At 38.1% G+C, this 18,867-nt stretch overlaps 1 protein-coding gene across 1 annotated transcript in view; it reads right to left on the bottom strand.

The window, feature by feature from the left end:
• LOC107550206 (nuclear receptor ROR-alpha-like) overlaps positions 1-18,867 on the bottom strand; it is a 321,953-nt gene that overhangs the window by 80,661 nt on the left and 222,425 nt on the right. Inside the window, exon 2 of the mRNA XM_016231447.1 lies at positions 12,156-12,185. Coding sequence (XP_016086933.1) covers positions 12,156-12,185 — 30 coding nt within the window. The remainder of the gene's footprint in view (positions 1-12,155; positions 12,186-18,867) is intronic.

Raw genomic sequence — 18,867 nt, 5'->3', positions numbered from 1 at the left:
CCTCGATTCTGTAATTTTTGGGTAAATGTATATTAGTCTCAAGAACACAACTCCTAGAGGAGCGTAATCTCTCTCTGTTATAACAGCTTCTTAATGCAACACAAAATGAGATGAGCGCTTCTTTCTACAAATCAATCTAACTTAAAATTCCTCCTGATCTATTTGTAATCTGGGAGGCTAAGGAATGTAATATTAAAGGCACTGTTCACCCAAAAATTAAACATTCATGTCATGTAACTTTTTCTGTGAAACACAAAAGGAGATGTTTAGTAGAATGTCCTGGCTGCTTTTTTGTGAAAGTGAAAGTGAATGGGTATACATGCGGTCGAGCTCCAAAAAATGACATTAAAAAAGCATCATAAAAGTAATCTAGATTACTTGTTTGCTACATTCCAGGTCTTCTGAATTCATACTGAATTGTTTTGTGTGAGAAACAGACCAAAATGTAAGTCTTTTAAAGCATGTAGATCTTTCAGAGACAAATAAGGTTGGAAAGCTATGATGGATGTGGAGATGAACAATTTCTCAAAATACTTACTTAAAACTGCTATATGGTTTCAGAATACGTAGAGTGAGAGTTGTGTAGAATACTTTTTAGGTGCTTTGTTATGACATTTTTTAGCTCAACAGTGTCCGCCCCCATTCACTTTCATTTAATAGAAAAGATCTCTAAGGTCAACTTGCTAAAACTTCTTTTGTGTTTTCTGGAAGAGAGAAAAACAAAGATTAAAGAAAAAAAACACGATAGAAGTTCCATGATAGAATTTAGATGAATACGATAACATACTTTCAAATCAATAATTACGATTAATTTACAAGAACTATGCTTGTAAAAGGTTTCTCGAGTTTTATGTTGAAAATTTGTACACTTTTTTTTTTCAGTTTTCGTCCGCAGTGTATATGGCAGAGTGCGACCGATTTGAATTATGCAAGCAGAAATTAAAGAGGCGAGTTCTTTAATGACCGTGTGGTGAAAAATGAAGTTGATCTTTGGAGCGAGTCCACCACATCATTAAGGAGTCTGCCACTTAATCAGAATGGATACAAAGCCGGCAAGGTGCTAAGTGTGCAGGTGGAGTCGCACTGACAACCGCTGATACATTAAAACACTGCGAGACATAGGGAAGACGGTACAGGCAGAGGAGGAAAAGAGAGAGGGCGGACCTGAAAAGGACGAAAAAGTGAGATGTGACGTCATTTTTTCCTTGCTCAGTATTAAAGGGATAGTTAAACCCAAAATGAAAAGTCTGTCATCATTTACTAACCTTAATGTCATTCCAAACTTGTAATTACTTTTTTTTCTTCTATGGAGCACATAGATTGAACAATGTGCAGGTTGCTTCTTTCAATGCAATTACAAAGAATGAAGACTGGATCTTTCAAGCCTCAGAAAGGATGTAAAAGTATCATAAAAGAGCTCTATCTCACTTATACACAATATTTCAAGTCTTCTGAAGTCATATGATTGCTTTGTGTCAGGGCTGTGTTTTAATATTTGGGTGAACTATCCCTTTAACACAACGTATAAGGACCAAAAGACACACACAGCTCTATTCACTCAGATACAGCATCTGCAGGCTGTTCTTCTGTGGCTATGAAGTGGTTTTCCAATGGTTTCTAAAGTATCTCTAATTTGAAAGACTGATCTCTTTGAAAATCCCAGTCTTTTGCATGGTTTATTCAACAAAATTACAGCTGAATAATTTAGAAACAGAAGTTTTACATGATAATTATAGTTCTCATTATTCCAGAGTGCATAATTGTCTCTACACTTCCGCAGTTATTGCCATTGTAACTCACATAATAAAGATGGTTTGTGAAGAGGCATAATTCTTAAGGTGGAGTTCAGCATAATATCCTTATTTTTGTAGTAACTTAGCTCAGATTATGTATACTTTTGGGGTCAGTAAGATATTTTACTGCTTTTGAAAGAGGTCTCATGCTCACCAAGGCTGCATTTATTTGATTAAAAATACAGTAAAAATTGTAATATTGTGGAATGTTGTTATATGTAGAAGAACTATACTTATTAAATGTAAAGCTGAATTTTCAGCAGCCATTACTCCAGTCTTTTCAGACTTTTCTTTTCAGGATTCTTTGAATAGAAACCTCAAAAGAACAGCATTTATTTCAAATAAAATATTTTGTAACATAATAAATATTTTTACTGTCAAAAAAAGAAAAAACAGGACCAGGCCTTATGCCATTTAGTCAAAGCTCTGGCTGTGTGAAACTAGGTGTGTGTTTTCAGTGTATGTGTGCGTGAACACGTCTGCTTGCACGCACCAGACCGTAGAGGAAGCTAATGATGGTGCAAGGACATTTCATCAGCACCATCTTAAACATCAGCAGTCAGTCTCCATCAGTGGCATACATCTCTGCTGGAGCCAGATGACCTCCGTTTCTGTCCTGGCCCATGAATCAAAGCCCTCATTTCATGCTGATGTACTGCACTTGTCGGCCACTGGGCAGCTGCGTGAGACAGAGAAGTGATGAGACATGGAGAAAGTAGGGAGTGACAGATAACCCGCCTTAGCTCATACAAGGCCGTACCACTTCACCAAATGGCTAGGCAGGTGCACTATCGCGCCGCACAAGTTCCCAAGTAGGCATGTGCCTGTCCGCTGTCACTTGCGGCAATCTGCAAAGTTGTAATCCACCTTAGCAGATGGAGCTCTGTATACAATCCACAACATACAGGATTTGTGTGCGTGACACATGTCACTCGCCGTTGTTTTTCTAGGCTGACATCTCTTTACAGCAAGGTCTTTCAGGTTCAGAGGGACTCACAAAGGGACAGCATGGCTGGAGAAGAGCTGACGAAGCTGAGGACGGCACAAAGCATGCCTGCCACAGAGGGGAAGAGACAGATTAAGTGACTACAAAGAAACTGAAGGAGGCCCAGTACCCATCCCTGAGTAACCCCTACTGTAACAACTCCACACCAGACCCCATCCTGGTCAGAAAGGACACAAAAGCAACTGTCATGCCAAACTTCTCCCATTCAGACACCTTTAGCCAAAGAATAAAAAAATAAAAATCTGCAATTTATACAATTTATGCAAAACACGCATTCACTAAGGCCCATTTGCAATTCGGCAAAATGGCCAACCGTAATGCTTTTGCTGAAAAATGAAGAGCTGTCATTTTGTGTGGATGGAAGAAAAAGTATCGAGGGAGAGAGAAGAAAAGGATAAAAATCATGCTGTCCTGGTTTACGACAAATAGATGTCTCTATTGATTTCCTTTTTACTGAAGCGACCCATCCTTCTCTGTTGTGAATATACTGACCTATTTCTGATAAAAAAGGTAGGCTATTATGGATTAAAGCAATGTGTCCAAGAAGAAAATATTCTTTCCATGGCACAAACAAAAGGAAAAAAAATGAAACATAATCTATTGTTAAAATTGTCAATTTGAATGTGCTGCCTTTTTTCCACCAAGTGTCTCTTGTTGTTTGAGGATGGAAAAACATCAGGTTTCTGAGGCATGCTGAGAGCAAAATCGCTTCGTCAGAAAGTGCAATCCTGGGACACTCCGTCCATTCAAAACAGTCTCTTCTGACGAGCTTGTGTTCACTTCATTTACCAAGCACTTAGCCAACTGGTGTGACAAAAAAATATATACACCATAGCATGCCGTGACCATCACTTCTCTTGATAGACGACATTTAACAAATCTCTTCCATATGTCAGTCTTCACAAAACAAGATGCTGAAGGTCACGCTTTTGTGACTTGTTGCTTCTCAAGCTTGTGTCACTCTTAAATCCTTTCAATACTTTCCAGTCCTTCATCTGGTGCCTATAACCAGTCTTGATGAAATCATCATATAAATGTCTCCTCTGAGAGGTTGTACGCAAGCCCTATGTGTGTCAAATCAAGACAAAATGATTAAATATATTTCAACAAATAGGCTCCACAATGCAACTCTCATTTATGTTTTAGCTGTGCAACAGAAATATGTCAGACCACTGCTGGGACGCATTACTGGCTGTGTACAGCATGATTATGTTTAATAAATCCCTACAGCGTTAGATTATCCGTAGACAGCTCTCATCCAAGTTCCAGCAAACGACCTCACTACAATGACAACTTATAAATAATGATTCATGAAATGCCATAAAAGATCGAACACAAGGAAGTTGTGAAATCCATGTTTGATTAATCATATGAATGGGTACTGTTTATTGTGGTTTACAATGTGAGTTTTGAATATATGATTATGCTTATGCAGCTGTTAGTTTGAAGAGTCGACTTTCCTGATCAAGCAGGGCTTGTTTATAGCTCTTTGGCATCTTTCAAATTGTAAATGTAGGGTCATTCTATGAAATGGGTGACTGTTCTACTTAAATAAGGATTTTAAAGGAAATATTTATTAAGATTTTAAACATTCTATCAAACAAGCAATGTGTTTAAGTGTTAATAAATTGCATCAAGCGACATACAACCTGGCAGAAAAATAAATAATTTAAATAAATAAACAAATACATAAATAAATAAAGACATCACTTGCATTTTTGTTGATGTGTTTAAAAAAATGTAACAGCAAAAACTGCCATCAGCTATTCATGGTTAGCCATTTTTAAGCACGTAAGAGACACAAGAGGAACCTGTATTGTAGAATGATCCATTAATATTTCAACGAGGTGGCCCATAATGTCTTAATCGTTTGATTGTGATTAGCATGGCTGCCTCTTTGTGACTCTCTCAGCGCTGGACAGGGTGGTAAACAAATGAACTGGCAAGGGTGAGGCCATGCTTCTCAATAAACACTGACACAGCCTGTCCTCGCTATGGAGACAGATAAGCCTTCTCTACAGCTCTCTCGCTCCTATACTCCCTGCTTTTTCCAGACTCCATTTCAATCAATTTCTTTCCATCGCTTTCTTTCTTTCTCTCTGCCTTTCCTCCAGTTTCCCTCTCTCTCTTTCTCGCATTGGATCAATGTCTCCATGTCCCCCCGGTCACAGCTGCACGGGACTCAGACGGCTTCGCTAACACTCCCTACAGCTGTCGCTCTCCCTGTACCACCTTAAACAAGCAAATACTTAATTTGCTCAATACCTGTCATCCATGACTAACAGCATCATGGCAGAACAATGCGTTAGGAGAGAATAATTCTCGATAGAATAACAAACCACGGCGTAATACCGAGCCCATTTAACTTCTGCGCTTTATACCCGGAGCTTCTGACAACTTTGGAATATCACATAAATCTAGGCAGATTTCCATGTGCATGCAAGTAGATTGCATGTTTATCATTTGATATTTGCTGCGATATGAGACATACATACAAAACAATCTGATTTTGAAGACCCCATGAGTTTGTTGTGTGGCTTTGAGTCCATGTGTCTATACGCTAATAAAAGTTGAACTTTTATCACATATATACATTTATTTAAAATCTAGTCTTTCTCCTCTTAGCAAATGCATAAAAACAGTGATGACTCATCCTGCACTTGGGGGTTTGTCAAAATTTTTGTCCAATCAAATGTCTTCTTGTTATTTCTTTACCCAATGTCACTTGCCTCCAACTAGCAATAGTTAAAGTAGCAAATTATAGTTTATAACTGGTTTATAATTATGGACATTTGATTGCCCTCATCTCAACTTCCTTTTCAATAAGAAATACATTGACACATTAAAGAAAATGCATTCATTAAGTGACTATAAGTAGCCATTTGCAGGTTGATTTCATAGTGTAAACACTGTCACTGTGTCCAAAATGGAATACTTCCCTACTATATTGTACGTGAAAAACAGTACGGCATAAAAATAGTATGTCCGAACTCATAATAATCGAAAAACAGTAGGCAAAAGATACCAGTACTACTTCCAGCGAGACACTGAAGGGTGCATTTGATGGACACTTCACTATCCCATGAGGACACGGTGGAGGATTTAGGAATGGCAGTGAAGCAACGCAGCAGACACTGGTAGGTTACATGACAGTTATAACATGGCGGATGTAGTACATTCGAATTTCATTCATACTACCCATATTCATACTGCAGGACTCACTTTTTTAACGGTCACTAAGTAAGATCAAATTCAAATTTAGTACCTACTCAAACATTTTGGATACCGTGTGTGTCTCAGTGGTGTTTTCAAAGACTGTTTGTTCAACAAAAGGCAGACAGCGATCGGGAAACATGTTTAAAAACAGTCATTATTTTGCAATCACAAATGTTGCTTAACTGTACTAGAGCTGCTATCAGTGACTGAATTTGTAGTACATGCATTAAAAAAAAATCCACAGCACTAATTATTCTGCTTATCTGCTTTTTTTTTGTGAGGTGCAGTGACTTGGCGAGACAGACACTTTCTCTGGCCAAGGATCGGCGCTGTGATATGAGAGCTGGGAGACACACACACACACACACACACACACATATGTAGATGCAATCATACATTCACAAATAAAAGATTATAGCCTACTGCCTCTAATCACCTAGTGAATCTTATCAACATGTCGCCTTCCTAGACAGGTTACATAACAACAACTCATCTCACTAGAGCAGAGACTGGACTCTAATGTAGTTTGAATTCATGACAAAGTCAAATTCTACCAGTGATTTTAATTCAACTCAGATAACAATTTCCAGAAGTTTAGTAGTGCAGCTGCTCCAGACATGAATCACACCTCAAATGATGTGGCTTGTTGAGGAGAGGTGATCTGTTACTTTTCTACGCAGTAAGACTTACAATTTTGACTTGAATGACAATAAAACAGGCAGAAGAAAACTGTACATTGACATTGAAAGGACCAGAATATCATAAACTTTTTATGTATGCCCTAAAAACTCCCATAAATACCCACATAGTAACATGCAAAAACCACATTTGTCACATTAAGGCGACAAGTTTTGTACAGGAAAAGACCACTGATATTTTCTTCTAGTTAATCAAATTAATTTTCTCCTGTCTGAAGCTTGAACAGAAGAACTTGCCTTAAAAAGTACTTTTGTACTAAAAACTCTTATGGACCTCTTATAGGACAATATTTTATTTCGGTCATTTATTTAAATTCCTTTGAACAACCTGTTCTTAACGGGAGACATCCAAGTACTTAATTCCTGTCCGGTGCTGTATTTTTCCTCTCAAAGAGCTATTAAACAGCACTGTTTCTATAAGGAAAATAGTCTGTTGCCAGAATGAACCACATGGCCTTGCAGTAGCACTATACAAAAAGGCTGGCCATAAAGCTGTCAAGTTCAAACATAAAGCAAAACCATACATGAAACTGAGCTGTAAAACAGAGCCTGTGGGGAGAGTTTCACAGTCAGTGTTTATGCCACATTCTCAAATGGCTTGGGAGCATCTGTTCTAACCATACAGAAGACAGCTACAAGATCAACATTTTCAGAAATGTGAAATTTCACAATTTGAAAAGTGAAATTCGCACTTGTCACTTATTCTGCAGCTTATTCGGTTTTAAAAGTACAAATTTTATACATTGTTTTTTGCCATTTTATTGATAGGAAGTTATGGGGATGGGCTTGAACTTGTTTGCTAACTGCCAGGCCACAGCTCTGACAAAAGTAAACAATAAAAAATTAAAATTAAATTAAAATTAAAGTAGACGTGTCCAATATGGTAAACAATTACATTGTCTCGGTTGATTAATCAATGATTTTTCACATAGCATCAATCAAAGATAAAAAGACAGTTATGTTTTCAATGTTTGTATTTTTGAAAGTTTTTAAATTTAAGCAAAATTGTGTAAGAAAAAAAAACTAATTTGTCTTAAATGGATAGTTCACCCAAAAATGGAAAATTCTGTCATGTTTTGAAGAATGTTGGTAACCAAACAGTTGACGTTAGAATTGACTTTCATATAATTTTTTTTGCTCCATACTATGGAAGTCAATGGCTACCGTCAACTGTCTGGTCACCAACATTCTTCAAAATATCTTCTTTTGTGTTCAGCAGAAGAAAGAATCTCATACAGGCTTGTAACAAGTGGAGGCTGACTAAATGATGACAATATTTATTTTTGGGTGAACTATCACTTTAAGTTTCATTATTTATATTTGTGCAACATATTGGTCACCGGTTATTTTTAATAAAAAATAAATAAATAAATACAACACATTGGTCTGCCACTATCACTTATTCTATGAGATTGTCTGAAGTGAAATCCAACCTGAATGTTCATGTCTGAAATGTTAGTTCATTGGCTTTGTCTCTGTGCCACTTCTATACATCGAGCTGGTCAGAGAGACAGCCGGTAGGTCGTAAAGAGGGGAACTGAAGTGTCTGTTCTCTTACAGAAAGTGCTCTGGCTTATTAAGGGCTGAACGTGCAGCCAGGGAAGGCCGAGAGGGAGTAGGAAAGTGCCTGCTAGCCAACAGCTGCCCTGTAATTTATATTGATGAGGGGGCCGGTGGGCCGCTTCCACGGTTTTGATCAGTCAGGCAAGAGTGGAGAGATGAGGCTGATAAGTCTGTGTGATGTGTGTGTGGGTAGGTGAGAGTTTGCGACGAGTGCGTTTGGTTAAGATTTTTGGAGTAGGAATAGGTTGCCAAGTCTGCGGGAATTCGGCTACTTCTGCTTGTCTTGTTTTGCGGTTTGATGCTCAAATTAGATTTGTATAACATGAGTTTTTGACAAACCAAGTCAAAACAGGTAATAAGAATGGCATTTTTCTGAAAACAGTCGGGCCAACACAGTGAATTTACAGAAGTTAACTGAGTAACTAACTAATAAATTGGGATAAATAAATACAAATATATATATTAATAATAAATAAAAATAAATAAATTGGGGGGAAAAAAATAATAAAAATCACCATAAATAAAATCTAAATGCATAAAAACACAAATACTAAAAAAGACTTAATATATCTTGGTGGAAAAGAAAAGAAAAACCTATAAATATAATATATCAAAAATTCTAGCAGGAAGACAATACTCGTTTTTTATGGAAACAAATAGACCAGTTGTACAGTGAATTTACAAGTGAGATAAGATAACTGGGTAGCTTAATGCTGACCACAAATTGGACATTAGTTTAGTTTGGGTTAGTTTTGGTCATTGGGCTGTCTTTGTCTCACAGACCTGGCAACCCCAGACTGGGGGAAATGTGTGTAAATATAATGTTTGGGGGTTATAGCCTTGGGTGTGTGTGTTTGCATGTGCATATGAGCATGTGTATGTGCATGTTCCAGTTCAGTTGTTCCATGAATGCATTATGAGTGCATATGCGGCCTAGTTGATTGTAAAACGCACATTTGCACAACCCCCCCACCCAACACACTGTACATCCTCCAGCTAATCTCAGCTGATCCCTTCATTCAAGTCAACATGAACATTTTATTCTCTAATGTGGCATATTTCCAAATGCAACAGGAAATTCAATAAGAAGTTGACATTACATTCCAAAATGAGCTAATTTAGCTACCATGTTTTAGTGCTAGGGCAATGGTGGTTTTTAGGGTATGCTGGGTGGTTCCTTGCTACTAATGAAAGTAATTAGAGTTGACTTTGATTTCATTACTAAAAACCAGCCAATTCATTAGCACATTACAAGTGAGAAATATGCTAATTTCTTTCATAACTGGCAAAGTCCTTTTTCTGCCCATTATGTATCTTTTGAACCCTTTCTCTGTCAAACAGCGCCCTTTGACCCATGCCACGAGCCCTAACATGTCATCTTCACACTTCATTCTCTTATTCTTTGTCTCCAATGGCCTCTCTCGCTTTCTCTGACACGCATCATTAGCATTTCTTTCATTGAGATTAAATAGTGAAGTCCGGTCCGTGGCTTTGAACCTTCTCACTTGAAACGTTCTTTGATTTCACTTCCTTCTATTAAGGGGAAGTGATCAGCACTGTAATTAAGATAGCAGTAGGGCCCTGGAAGAAAAGGATGAAAGACCACTGATCCACCTTTATGCTGACTGAATGGAGAAGACAGCTACAACTGGGTATTTCTAAAGCCTTTCAACAAGTCAAGTGAATGTAGACAGATGAAAGGATGGCAGTATTTTCAAATAAAATGACAAGATGATCTTTCATTAGCTAGATTTATAGCTGACTAAAATGCAAAACAAATACAGCCTCTAAGGAACTTGCTAATGCTATCTAGCTAACAATGCTATAGACACCAACAGCTCTACTGTTTTCAGTAGCGACTGCAGCTTAAATGTTTTCAAAATAGTGTAGCTTTTCCAATCACAAGCTACAGTAGCCGCTAACCGCTACTTACTGTAGTTAACCATTACCGTGACAAAATGAGATATCATTATAGCCTGACTATGGTTTAACTACTTTAGAATTGTATCTTGTTAAGCTACTCATAATTTAAAGTAGCACTGAAAAAGAAGTATTAAAAATATTCAGCTTTAAACATCTCTTTAGAAGCTCTGGTGTGAAACTGAACCGACCTGAAACCTCAACAAAACTTGAAACTAAGATCTAATCACTGATATACTTAATCTGTAGGATGCACAGAGTCTTGAAAGGTCACGTATGCAACCTGTAAGAGATTCTACAATCTTCCCTCCAGAGCTGATACCTATCTCTCTCAGAGACTTCTCAAAAGGAACGTCTTTAACCTCAAATGAAGCTCACGCACAAACTGCATCCTTGTTTTTAAAGCGCAGGCAATGTAGACATAGCACCTTCTTTAAAAAAATATTAAATGAATAAGTAAAAAAATCGTGTGACTCCTATGAAGGATTCAGATTTCTTAAATGACAAATAGAAGCATTTTTCAGCAGTGAAAATTAAACTGAGGAATAGTTCTCTTACAAATAGCACTATTATTGTTGACTACCACACACATCTGCAGATAGACACAATTAAAAAAAATTAAAAAAATATTCTGTATATATATATATATCTCGCTTTCTCTGACACACGTCATTAGCATTTCTTTCACTGAGATTAAATAGTGAAGTCCGGTCCGTGGCTTTGAACCTTCTCACTTGAAACGTTCTTTGATTTCACTTCCTTCTATTAAGGGGAAGTGATCAGCACTGTAATTAAGATAGCAGTAGGGCCCTGGAAGAAAAGGATGAAAGACCACTGATCCACCTTTATGCTGACTGAATGGAGAAGACAGCTACAACTGGGTATTTCTAAAGCCTTTCAACAAGTCAAGTGAATGTAGACAGATGAAAGGATGGCAGTATTTTCAAATAAAATGACAAGATGATCTTTCATTAGCTAGATTTATAGCTGACTAAAATGCAAAACAAATACAGCCTCTAAGGAACTTGCTAATGCTATCTAGCTAACAATGCTATAGACACCAACAGCTCTACTGTTTTCAGTAGCGACTGCAGCTTAAATGTTTTCAAAATAGTGTAGCTTTTCCAATCACAAGCTACAGTAGCCGCTAACCGCTACTTACTGTAGTTAACCATTACCGTGACAAAATGAGATATCATTATAGCCTGACTATGGTTTAACTACTTTAGAATTGTATCTTGTTAAGCTACTCATAATTTAAAGTAGCACTGAAAAAGAAGTATTAAAAATATTCAGCTTTAAACATCTCTTTAGAAGCTCTGGTGTGAAACTGAACCGACCTGAAACCTCAACAAAACTTGAAACTAAGATCTAATCACTGATATACTTAATCTGTAGGATGCACAGAGTCTTGAAAGGTCACGTATGCAACCTGTAAGAGATTCTACAATCTTCCCTCCAGAGCTGATACCTATCTCTCTCAGAGACTTCTCAAAAGGAACGTCTTTAACCTCAAATGAAGCTCACGCACAAACTGCATCCTTGTTTTTAAAGCGCAGGCAATGTAGACATAGCACCTTCTTTAAAAAAATATTAAATGAATAAGTAAAAAAATCGTGTGACTCCTATGAAGGATTCAGATTTCTTAAATGACAAATAGAAGCATTTTTCAGCAGTGAAAATTAAACTGAGGAATAGTTCTCTTACAAATAGCACTATTATTGTTGACTACCACACACATCTGCAGATAGACACAATTAAAAAAAATTAAAAAAATATTCTGTATATATATATATATATATATATATATATATATATATATAAAACCTGACAAACTTGTCAAAGTATGTCTTGAAAATTACAATAAAAAATTAATAAAAAACAATAATATTAAAATGATACTTAATATCCAAATAATGTAATTTGAATTACCAATTTAATTAAACAATATCTACTTACAAGTGTGTGTCTTCTTTGTTACTGAAATACCTGAAAGAAAAGACAGATAAAAAAACATTAAATACATTTTCTTTATTTAAAATAAATAGTATATAAAACTACAGTTGTGTACAGCTGAAAGTGATGTAAAATACAGAAAAAGCTGACAGCATATTGGAAGGGAGATGCTATAAGCCGTGACACTGACTGAAAGCCAAAAGCTAGCTTAGACTGTGTTAATGCTTCCTAGTGCTGCCACAGGCTGTGCCTAAGCAAGGTCAGGCAGGTCAGTATGTTGCTGTCACATGGACCAGGCAGTCGCCTTGCTGTCACAGTTGACCTCCACGCAATGGAAATTAACAGGAAATCACATACAGAATGCTAAACAGATCTGTGAATATGTTCATGTCTGTTGGTGTAGCCCAGAAGCACCGGGTGCATCTTTATGTCTGACCTTATAAAGCATGACTAATGCCACAGAGGCACGAATGGATGTGCATATGTGTGTGTGTGTGTTACTGAAACAGAGGGTCCCATGTGGACTGAGCGTGCTCATGCTCTATGGGCCAGAGCAGACTAATAGATCCCACTTGTCATGCGGAAGCAATGGCTAATTTTTCTACAGCTTGCATTTGAAACTCAAGGGACGTTGAGCTGACATGATTCAGTAATTCCACAGAAAATAAAAAGAGGTCTGGTCGGCGATAACGATGCTTCAGATGTTTTTTTGAGGGAAGGGGGAATACAAGTCAAAGATGGTAAAGAAAATGAGCAGGCACACGTGCACATAGACACACCTGAGGACATGACAGCAAAAACACAAAAAGGGCCCAGTAGCGAAACTTGAGGCACTCCGTTCAAGCATTACAGATCAACAATGCTATCACTGGGAGCACAATGTCCAACTAACTAAAAACACTAAAAAACAAACAAGTAATAATCCTCCTGTAACTTTCACCTGCAATCAAATCACAAAGCACTCAGCATCGGGGCAAAAGGCTATTACTGAAATATGACGTCAAGCTGTGGCTAATAGTGACAATGGGCTAAAAACAAAGGACTCATTCTAGGAGACAGTGTAACACAAAATATTAAAGGCATAATTCACCCACAATAGAAAATTCTATCATCAATTACTCATCTTCATATTGTTCCAAATCCACTCATTGTGATTTCAAAATGTTTTTTCGTGTTCCACTGAGGAAAGTAAAGCAGATTTGGAACAACATGAGGCTGTGTAAATTCTGACAACATTTTCATTTTTGAGTGAACTATCCCTTTAAGAGAACATTTCTTGTCTAACTGTGTGAAATTATAACATGGTGGGTCTAAGGGAATAAGCCATTTATCCAATCCATGTTATTTGTGCCAGTATCTTTCTTGGCGAAGCCTCGATTATTACAAATCCAGTAACTGTCATGGTTAAAAGTCTGGCTGGAAAAGGGAGGACTCATCGATATCTGCCATGGTCTAAAAGCCTGTTTATTCACTGTAGGAAAGTATTTTGGTTTAGTTTAGTGATAATTCATAACATACCACATTTTAAGAGTGGAAGACAATTTCATTGATAGATTAAAGGGTCAAAATGGGTAGTCTATGTATTTCCGAGTTGATAGTAAAATTCATGTAAAATTCAACAGCATTCAAAAATTAAGAGTGTCTCGGCATATCCTAAAGGCAACACTTTTCTAAAATATAATCTTTTGTACTCTACAGATAAAAGGAAGTCATTAAGATTTGGAAGATATCAGAAAACCTGCATTACCTAAAACGTAGCCTAAAGCTAAGCCTAAATAGCCATTTAACTCCTTAAAAACAAATAGTACAGCCTATTAGGTGACATCAAGCCTTTCAGATATAGCTTTGTGAACGTGCTAGCGAAAGCATGCCTGAGAGGTAACCACAAAAACCACTGTGGAAAACAACATATATTCTATCACCATGTGGAAAATGGCCAATCTCACATACAGCATGAGACAAAACAGGTTGTGCTTTGCGGTTATCAGATATCTCATGAACTCTGCTGAGAATACTGTGAGGACACCGTCAGTCTTTGATTCAAATTCTGTTGCTATCACTCATTCTTGCTCTGTCCTCCCTCTCTATCTCTACCTCTCTCTCCATGCGATCCCCATCGTTATTCCGTAGCACTATCAGCTATCTGTCTCTGATCCTTCCCAAACCACAACAGCTATTCTGTCAATGTCACTTACAGATATGAAAACCAATCTTAACACAAAAAAATGTACTTGCTCGGAAATCATTACTGTCAAAAAGGGGACGCTACACTCGGTCAGAAAAATGGCCTGTTGCTAGGAGAGAGAGGGGAGGGGTGGGGAGAGAGCCCACTTCCTCCTCTAGGTGTCATTGGGAGGGCTCTTATTGGAGGGTGCAAGGGGAAGGGGCCAGGGAACCAATGGGTGAACAGAGTTTGGAGCTGGAGGGGGTCTGGGTCTAGGCCCTGACACCGGTGAAGCCTGCCAGGTTATGTCTACTCCACTGGAAGGTGGGGTGATGGGTCAGTTTGGAGGTGAATCCATCCTTGACAGATGGAAAAAGCTCATTCGACATTCTTCAAAGGACGACATCATGATTGCGGTTACAAAGTGCTGTGAAATTCAGCAACTGATCACACTACTGGAGTACAGTAGGGAAACCTTTGTTCATTAAGATTTAGATAAAGCCTACAAGACAAACAGATAGATATATATGTAACTGTAAGAACGACAGACAGATATAATGGATAATGGATGGGTGGATAAATAGATGGAGAGACAAAGACAAATAGAGAGACAAAGATTTGCCAAAACATATTCTACCATCCTCAGAATACATTCACAAAAAGCAATGCCTTTAGATGTTGCATTGGCTCTGACATAAAAAAATATGCTTGTTATCATTTGTGGACATGAAAGTCAACTCAAGGCTAAATACTTATGATAATTTCCACTTTTTGCATCAGCCAAGCTAAAGGTCATCTTTCCAGATGTCTACAGGTGAGTCATACAAAACTTACATAATCTAGGCATTATTTTGTGTGCATACACTTAATTATAAATCATTTTTAAAACCATACATGACCTATGTCATTTTTAATTATAAAAACAGCTATTTCACAATCATAATATATTAACGTTCATAAATACTGTCAGTGACAAACAGTGCTGATAACAGTGTGCCGGAAAATATTCTAAGCATGTCCACAGCCATCATTCATTGCTTTCTTCCTCTTGGAGATTTCCATATGCCGAGCACACTGATGACTGTTTGAAGTTAACCTTTAGCACATCTGCCATGGAGGGCCGAGTCGCCCGCATTCCTGCCAGGTAAAGCCGTCTGTATCACAGATGGGAAAAACCCGGTGACAAAGTCATGCTGATCTGGGTTCAGCTTCTCCTGGTGAAACTGTGTCATGCTTATGTTCAGGAAATAACAAAACTGATCTCAGACCTGCATAACCAGGCAGGGTCTTTGCATAGGCATGGGAAGTGGGGGTGCTGAGAGTGCTGCAGCACCCCCTGTTTTTATCTGTGGGCAACTGTTTAACTGTTGGGAATAAAAAAAAAAAAATCGGAATGTCTATTTACACTAAGTGCAAATAGCCCGCCTTGTTGGCAGAGGCTATTTAAAACTAACTCCACCCACCAACGTGTGATTAGAATAGTCAACATTACAAAAGACGGTCATCAATCGTCAGACTCAGTGGCGTAGTTGGTAAAGCGTGTGTCATACTCCTTTTGACGTGATTGACCTGGGTTCGAATCTGCCTTTTGGCGAACCTTTCTTCTCCCTTTTCAAATTTCAAATCACATCAGAAAAGCATTTATTTTTAATAAAAATTAAGGAAATAATCAAAAAGTTGAAAATAAAGTATTGGGTAGGGTTAGGGCAGGTGTAGGGAGGGCTTTTGTCCCAATAAGGTGGCATCCATTTAATAATTTGAATTAAAATTAAAATTTACACTGAATACGTTATTACTGCATACTGTTTTATAATGTATTACAATGCTGAGGTGCAGATAATTGCCACTATTTGCAATAAGTAATTAGCAGAATATCCTGCTATTTTAACATAGTATAAATAGAATCTATAGCTATTTGCACTTAGTGTAAATAGCATATGACATCACTAAAAAATACTGCTATTTGCACTAAGTGTAAATTTACACTTTTTAAATTGTGTAAAAATTGTACAGCACCCCCAACCTAAAACATCTTCCCACGCCCCTGGGTCTTTGTTCCTTATCCAGATCCCAGTCTAAAATGATAAGAAACATAGCGAAACCAGTTACATATGAGAATATAAAGTATGTGTGCAGGGTTCAAATTCAATTATTGGACCCTAGATGTCTGAGCAAGAAAGTTCTGTCACCACCCAACCAGCGGCACTGAAGAGTGCCCTGCCTGGGTCTGTCTAGCTGGCTGTGCATCATAATTTCAGCTTCCTTAGCGCCTGACAGCAAATGATTATCATGGATGGTTATTGTCAGCGAGGCCTCTCCGGTAGGGTGCTTGATGCGCTGCGCTGGGGTTCGGCACTCCGTGACATTCAAAGTTAGATTCTCCTTCACGTAATGGAGCTGTCCCCTCACCGAGCTAATGGAAACGATCCATTTAACCTGTGGCAGAAACACACAGGCAAGGAAGTTCCTAATGCAAGGCCAGTCCCGTGGGGGGGGGCCCACTCAACGTTTTCTTCCCCCCGGCTGCTGCCGGTCAGACCGCTTGATTCATTGACTGCTGCTTCACACTTATCCTCATTCACTGTTCAATCTAGGGAGACCGGCGAGGGGGGAGGACAGTGGCTCTCTCAGTCATACAAGGACAAGGCTGGTATAGACACCTCTGGAAAAGTAACAGCTGAGTGGGTGGGGGGTGATGACAGAGATGGAGATGGGTGGCTTGCTTGAGGGTTGGTGGACCCCAACGCAATTGTGATATATTGGAAGAATGGTCCCCTGGTTTTAGGTAGGCATCCTACAATTACACAAAATGTTTCAGGACTCAGTGTAATTTTGTAATATAAAAAAGGACCTTCCATTTTTAGTAGCCATTGCAAGATAGGAAAAGGTCTTAGACTCAACATAATTCTGCAATGAAATCGAAGAGTGAGCCCTCTGTTGGGCTCACGTATTGAACATGGCTGCATTCCCCAAAAGCATCATAAGCATACATAGATTTTAGAGACTATTGATGCTAATGGCTTCTACAATCTACTTAGGCCAGGGGTGTCCAATCCTGGTCCTAGAGGTCCAACGTCCTGCAGATTTTCACTCCAAACAGCTCCAACACACTTGCTTGGAAGTTTCCAGTGGGTCTAAAGAGCTTGATTAGCTTATTCAGGTGTGTTTAATTAGGGTTGGAGCTAAACTCTGCAGGACAGTGGCCCTCCAGGAACAGGTTTAGACAGCCTTGCCTTGGGCTTACAATGTATTTTGCAAAATGCAGCACATAACAATAAATGTGATAAAACTGATAAGCAGCCCTTTAGTTTTGGTGGTTACAAATATGAGATCTGGATGGAATAGTGTCTTTTGACATCTTACAAGCTCAAGTTTTGCACTTGTAAGTCAAGAGAAGCTAGCCTTAGCATAGAGAAATGCTACAAGGAAGTTGTGACAACCACAAACATTTGCACAGATTTCCATCCACTTCTGTTTAAGGTATAGCATCATCAAGAGACAATATTACGCCCATCCTCCCTCCGACAATAACCATGTATGAATCTTTCCTCCTGTCTTCTAAATTATAGAAAACATTTTGGTTTTGCAGACACAGATATCTTAAGCTGGTCAGAAAATAACATGCAGTGCACATTCTTTAGCAGATTACACATGCTTATGAACATTTATCCTGCCTAGCTAAACAATGTACAGTAAAATCATGTCTAAACATACATGCACTGTATAGAAAGCATTACCTTTCTTATAATCAAATAGTTAACATATTGAGATTAGCTATATTTTTTTGTTATTATAATTTTATATTTGAGAATTTTACCAATTACTGGGGTTCTATAGAGTGAATCTGACTCTGAGGTTAACATTAATTAGAAATGGAAGATTTTTGAATAGCCAAATGGTCTGTTAAAACCAACACTAATCTCATCTCCACCCATATTATTGAAAACCAAGCATGCTTTTGCAAGAACTGTGTTATGATCAATACAAGTCTAGCAGATTATGATATACTTCATGTACACATGCTAGTTAATTGCACATAGTGTGTCTTTTTAAATGACATTTCACCTTGCAAATCATAAGTAGAGTTATTTAATCAGAACAGAGGACAGATGTCATCCAAGTTTTGTTCAGTCAAAGTCATTCCAACATTCTCTTGCCCGTTCTGCACTGACACACTTAGCCTTATTATACTTCATAAACTTTCAAATGCAAAATGCAATGATTAAAAAAGCTTGACGATTTTCATCATCTCTCCTCCTAATATTCTAAAACACTTAAGGAACTCCGTAGAGAGGCCTTGCGTTCTCCAGGGAGGTTCAACAGAAAAATGACTTCATCTCCAGGCGCTGTTATTTCTGGTCATTTCTAATTGGTTTTAACTAAAATCAAGCCGCCGTGGCTGGCTCTACAGGTTCCCACTGAACGATTCGCCATCTGACATCTCTACAAATAGCAGATTTACATCCAAATTAGTTTTAGAGGACGTAGAAATTACATTGTCGTGGTGTCACGTTGAAAAGGAGAACATGACGAGAAACCAAGCAGAAGTTT

The sequence above is a fragment of the Sinocyclocheilus grahami genome, unplaced genomic scaffold, assembly GCF_001515645.1.
Source record: "Sinocyclocheilus grahami isolate Dianchi unplaced genomic scaffold, SAMN03320097.WGS_v1.1 scaffold392.1, whole genome shotgun sequence".
Lineage (NCBI taxonomy): Eukaryota > Metazoa > Chordata > Actinopteri > Cypriniformes > Cyprinidae > Sinocyclocheilus > Sinocyclocheilus grahami.
This window is presented reverse-complemented; position numbering and strand designations above follow the sequence as displayed.